Source organism: Entamoeba histolytica, genomic scaffold (assembly GCF_000208925.1).
Source record: "Entamoeba histolytica HM-1:IMSS scf_1104750518845 genomic scaffold, whole genome shotgun sequence".
NCBI lineage: Eukaryota > Evosea > Mastigamoebida > Endamoebidae > Entamoeba > Entamoeba histolytica.
This window is the reverse complement of record NW_001915390.1, coordinates 1-6,518: the sequence shown is the minus strand read 5'-3', so window position 1 is coordinate 6,518 and position 6,518 is coordinate 1. Positions and strand designations below refer to the sequence as shown.

The following is a 6,518-nucleotide window of genomic DNA, read 5'->3' as shown; positions in this document are numbered from 1 at the left end:
AGTAAAATATTTTTCATTAATAAAATATTGTTAATTATTTTACATCATTAAATTAGACACTTTTATTGAATATTTCTAATTTTTACAATAAAAATACCCCATTTATTTCTTCTTTTATTACCTCTTTGTGATTTATTATTTTTATATTCTTTCTTATACTTTCTTTTTATTCTTTTATATATTTATATTCTTTTTATATTATTTGTTTTTCGTTGTTTTTCTATTTCTTTCTTCTATTATTTATCAAATTTATTTTCATTTATTCATTATTTTTATTTCTTTTTTATTAATTCTTTATTATTTAAAGCAATATTCTGGTATTCTTGCATTCTTCTTGAGTAATTCTTCACATCCACATCCATAAAAACATCCTTTTCCAAATGATGTAATTGTTGATGGTATTTTAATTGTTCTTATTGTTGAACATTCATAAAAACAACAATTTCCTATTTTACTAACACTTGTTGGTATTTCAATACTTCTTAATGAATAACATCTATTAAAACATCCTTTTTCTATTTCATTTACACTTGTTGGTATTTCAATTGATTCTAGTGATGTACAATATTTAAAACAATAGTCTCCTATTTTACTAACACTAGTTGGTATATTAACTGATGTTAGTGATGAACATCCATTAAAACATCCATTTCCTATTTCACTAACACTTGTTGGAATAAATATTATACTTAATCTTGTACATTCTTTAAAACATTCATTTCCTATCATTTCAATATGTGTTGGTATATTGATTTCCTGTAAATCATTACTTCCACTAAAACATCCGTCTGATATTCCATAGTATCTTTCTGGTATGTTTCTTCCATATTTCTCTCGATCTTCAATTCCAAACATATTTTTATTTTCTAGTTACTCATTCTTTATATTTTGTGGAATGATGAATTATTATTTCTATTTTATTCCAATGATGAATTATTATTTCTATTTTATCGTTACATAAATGAAAAAAATATTATCATCATTCTTAATGTCATGTTATTTATATTTATTTTATCTAAAATTATGTTTTTTCTTTTCTTTCATTTTTAGTTTCGTTAATATTATTGTGTCGTTATTTTTATTTTATTATATAAACATAAATGTTGTTTCATTGGTATTTATATTTTTCTTGTCATCATTTTCTTTTTATTTCTCTTTTTGTCTTTTGTGTTTATTACCCCCATTTTATTTTCTTATTCTATTCTATTTCTTTTTATTTTTATTATCCTTCTTTTATTTTCTTTTTTGTTGTTTATTTCTTTATTCTTTATAACTTCTTTCCTATCTTCAAATTTTTATATTTAAATTTAAATACTTTTCTATCCTGATTTATTTCTTCACTATTATGACTCTCCTTATTATCTTTCTTATCATTCTTCTTTTAATTTTAAATACAATAGAGTAAAACTAATTAATTAAGTATTATTACAACTTGTTTCTATTCTTCTTTGTTTCAATGACACTAATCACATCCATTCACTTCCCACTATAAAAAATAACATTCCTTTTAGTTATCATACCCTTTAGGTTTTCTAGAAGTATTAGTAAAACACCTCTTTGTTTTATTTATTCCTATCAATATCTTCTTAATCATTTTTACTTCTTCTTTTTTAATCCTTTTGTTTGACTTATACTTTATTTTGTGAAGGAGAGAGAATAAAGCATCACCACTATACCATGACTACTTCCTTTTTTCTTAACCACATTTTATCATATACTTTTCATTATTTTATTTTGATTATTTAACATCATTAACATCATTCATTCCAATTGATAATTCATTAATAAACAAAAAATATAATCAATGTGACTAAATTAAAAATTATAATAATAAATATATTTCAAAAAATATGTAAAATTATTTATTCATTCTTATTCAATCATAACATTACAAATTTATTTTTATTTAATGATGTTTGTATTTCAAACCAATAAACAAAAACAAACTGTCATGTTAAATTATCGATAAATTTATTCGTTTATTTTTAAATATTTTCTATTTCCTTTAATTTCAAAAATACATTTTTATGTAAAATTAAATAAAAATAATATTAATAGAAAAATATCTTAAAATAAAATAATTAAAATAATGTTTATGTTACATTCGATAAAATATTTTACTTTTAAAAAATATTTTGTTGTTTTTCATTTAAATAAAATATGTTGTGAAGAATATTTTAAAAAAATGAAGAACTGTAGTTGTTTATTTCAAATGAAAATGAAATGTTTTTTAATAATAAATAACATTCTTCAAATTGATAAATAAATAATTGTCACGTTTAATTACTTTAAAACGACTATCAACTAACAACAATCAATAAATATTAAATAAGTTAAATTACTTACCCTTTGAAATATAAGTGGTTGAAAATACATATTGTAAATTCAAAATGAAGAAGAATATTTTTGAAAGAAAATAATGACGCAAAATCAGAAACTAAAGAAACAAAATGATTATATTGAGAAAGTGATAAATAAGATATATTTATTAATACATCTGTGTTACAAGACACAAAATAATGAAAAGATTATATCTGAATAAATACTGTTGATTATATTAAAAAAGAATAAAAGAATTTTAAATAATTAATATTATTTTGAATTTCAATCAATGTTTGCATAAAATAATAAAACAATGAATAAAATGATATAGAATGTTTTTTTTTCCAATATTAGAAATTTAGAAATATGTTTGTATCATGTTGATTAAATGTTGTTGCTATATCCATAAAGAAGTTCATGAAGAAAATAAAAAACAAAAGTAGATAAATAACACCAAAAATTGTTGGAAATTTTAAATGGAATAACTGGAAAATATTCATTTCCAATGTAGTTTAATGAATCAAAATGTTCATCTTATTATAATAATACACAAAGATAAAATGGAATTGTAATGATGATGATAATGTTAATATTATTGACATCAATTAATGTATAATAAATGAAAAAGAGATAATGATTAACATAGTATTACTGAAGAAAGAGATAAAAAATAACAAAAAAATGAAATAAAAGAAATAAATAGAAAACAAATTTACCAAGTCATTTGTATTTGTAAAAGAAGATATTGAATTTATTGATTAAGAAAAACTAGAAAATAAAATGTCAGTACTATTTATCATAAAGAAGAATAAATGAAATAACAATTATGTATAATGATTGAACATCATTAGAAAGACAATATAATTCTATTTCTACTGTATATTTGATGAAATAATTTAAAAAAAAACATTAAATAAATTAATATAAAATATGATAGTTTATATTTTAAATAAATATTATTTAAAATAAACAATAAATAAATGAAATATTTCATTAATGTAAGAAATATGAAAGTTAAATAATATTTTATTCAATTAAATATTAATTATTTATCATTATTTTTATTTTATTTCATTTAAATTACATTATTCTCATTATTATTTATTTCATTACTTTATTAATATTTATTGTTTATTTATTTGAAAGTACAACAAATAATCATTCTTTCTTATTTATTTTCTATTTATTTTCTTTATTTTATTTGTTTGTCATTCATTTGTTATTTCAAAAACATCACACAAACATTAATACAATTCCCAGTTTGACACTATCATCAGTAATTATCTGGTTATGACAATGTATTTGAATAAGAAATGTGTTAGGTAATGTTGCAAGGGTGCATCAATTTATTATGGTTGAATATTACACATTGTAATGTAATACTAAGTATTTATTAAAAAGAAGTGAAGAAATATATATGAATGTATAAACCAAGAAAAGAATCTACTAAAGTGTGTCATAAAAGAAAAAGATGTAAATAAAATTCATTAAAATTAAATCAGAAATCAAAACAAAAGTTAAAAAGAAGAAAGAAAAACAGAAAGAAAAAAATGAGAAAACCTTAATAGAAATAAATAAAAGAAATGATTTTCTCAGGCAATGAAAAAAGGCAAATGATGGAATATGAAGATAAAGATGAAGAAAGAATAAAAGTAGAAAGTAGAGAATATAAAAATAAAGAAGATAAAGAGTAACAAAATAGAATAGATAATAAAAGAAGAAAAGAAGAAATAAAAAGTGTATTTTTAATGTAAAAATTAGAAATATTCAATAAAAAATGTCTAATTTAATGATGTAAAATAATTGGTATTGTTTTATTAATGAAAAATATTTTATTATTTTTTATGTTTATTATTTATGTGTATAATTTAAACATGATGTTTATTATATATTCAATCATATGTGTTATGTTATTATAACATATAATAAGTGATAAAATATAAATGAAAATGATATGAATATATGATATAGAATATAAAACAAAAGAATAATAAGAATAAATGATAAATAAAACGAGAAATGATAATCAATGATATAATAATAAAATCAAAGTATAAAAGATAAATTTAATATTAATATAAAACAAAAGAGAATAAATATAAAATGAAAATAGATATAAATGATAATAATATAAAAAAGATAAGGATGAATAAACAAATACAACTAAATAGAAAAGAATAACAATAAGAAAATCGAAATAATATAAACATAAAAACATAAAATAAGAATAATATAATAATATATAGATAATAAGAAGAATACAATGATATAAATAATATAAACAGAGAAATAAATATATAAAAATACGATAGATAACAATAAAAGAATAAAAAGAATAAAAATAAATATGATTAATCAAGTCATTTATTTCATGGATACTTCTCACAAATCGAACACATGTGATTATAAAATATAAACATAAATATTTACATATTCTGTATTTATCATATTTTTTATTTTTTTTAGGAGCAAAATATAATAAGTGGAATATTCTGTGGATGCAAATATTTTACCAGAAACAAATAATAAGAAGAGAATAATTTGTAAGAACGTTTAGAGTAATAATTAAAAAGATAATCTTTTATGCTATATATTACAAAATAATATTAAAAATAAAAAATAAAAAAGAATAAAAAAAACTAAAAAATAATAACATAATGACAACTAAATTGAAGATTGGACTAATCGGAGATGTGGGTGTTGGAAAAACTGCTCTAATTCAAAGATTTTGTTTTGGAACTTGTTTGTTGTTTAAACGTCGTACTGTCACTTCTTTTTTATTTCTAACTATTAGATACAGAAGACTATGATGCAACAATTGGTATTGAGACATGTGACAAATCAGTAAACCTTGATGGTAAGATGTACCAACTACAATTATGGGATACTGCAGGACAAGAAAAATATCATTCATTAGTTAGATTATATTTCAAAGACATTAAAGGAGTGTTGTTAGTCTTTCAAATTGATAGACAAGAGAGTTTTGACCATTGTAAAGACTGGTTAGATCTATTTTACAGTAGCATTAGTTCAGGGTTTACTCCACCTGTATTACTTGTTGGAAATAAATGTGATTTAATTGGAAGTTCAACACGTGTTAGTAAAGAGTCTGTTGATCGGTTTGTCAGTGAAAATGGATTAGAATATATAGAAACAAGTAGTAAAGAGTTTGCTCTTCTTTTATTTGAGAATTTATTTCTAAACAAACTATTATTTTGTCATTCTAACTCATAGAAATACAAATGTCCAAGAAGCTTTTTCACAACTACTTCGTTCTATTATCAATTTAAAACCTATTTTTGTTGATCCAGGTGAAGAAGAAGTAAAAATAACTCAACAAACAGAAGATACAGATGGTGGTTGTGTTTGTTAAAACTTTTTTTAATTTATTCAATGGGGTTTTCAAACACTTTTTATAAGCTTTTTTATGGAGACTTTTTATAAGTAAATTTGCTTTACTGATGAAAAAAATCAATCTTTTCTTCAGATATTTTTTTTGATAAATAAATTTCAAATTGTCTCTTGTCAAATATCACTTTTCCTTCTTGAATTTTGAAAGTTTAAAGTAATAAGACTTATGTAACGTAATGTATGACTCTACCAAAATACAAAAAAAAAACATGTCTCTTTCATATTTGATTTTAGGTTGTATGAAAAGAAATACAGATACTTTAATCAACTCTTTAATAAACAAGTCTGTCTATTTTTATTATTTAACGTCATTGTTCATTCTTGATATAGTGACAAATGTTGTTTTTTAATTGCTGTTGTAAACAATAGTTTTAGTATATTAAATGATTGTTCCATGAGAAATATTCAAGAATTTATAATAACATAAGTTGTTGATTATCTACTTTAAATAATGTCAACATTTATTAAGTAATATAAAAAATAAACAACATAGTGTTTCAATTGAATATTCAAATAATTAAAACTCAATTCAATTGATTTCTAAGCAATATTGAAGTGACTTTTATTATTTTCAATCAAACAGATATTTGTTAATCATAATTATTTTTTTGTATGACGTTTTGAATAGTGAAGATATTCTATTATAATTATTGTGCAATAGAACATGAATTAAAGTATTCAAAATTGTTAAAATTGGAGTTGAATATTTTTGGTTTAAATGTTGAAGAAATACTGAATAAAATTATAGATATATTTGTAATAATAAGAATGATATGAATTGAAAT

General features: G+C 20.2%; 2 protein-coding genes across 2 annotated transcripts, besides 2 other annotated features; one reads left to right on the top strand and one right to left on the bottom strand.

Moving 5' to 3' along the window:
* Window positions 1-297: 297 nt before the first annotated feature.
* On the bottom strand, window positions 298-855 carry EHI_168610 (uncharacterized protein; the record flags this gene model as incomplete). The annotated part of the gene is made up of 1 exon (XM_001914329.1): window positions 298-855. The coding sequence occupies one exon, from the start codon at window positions 853-855 to the stop codon at window positions 298-300; it is 558 nt and encodes a 185-aa protein (XP_001914364.1).
* A 548-nt stretch (window positions 856-1,403) lies between these two features.
* Window positions 1,404-1,642: a repeat region.
* Window positions 1,643-3,553: 1,911 nt separating this feature from the next.
* Window positions 3,554-3,929: a repeat region.
* A 1,050-nt stretch (window positions 3,930-4,979) lies between these two features.
* EHI_168600 (Rab family GTPase) lies at window positions 4,980-5,695 on the top strand (the record flags this gene model as incomplete). The annotated part of the gene is made up of 3 exons (XM_647166.1): window positions 4,980-5,064; window positions 5,117-5,489; window positions 5,557-5,695. 3 exons carry the CDS (start codon window positions 4,980-4,982, stop codon window positions 5,693-5,695), a joined length of 597 nt encoding a protein of 198 aa, XP_652258.1.
* Window positions 5,696-6,518: the final 823 nt, after the last annotated feature.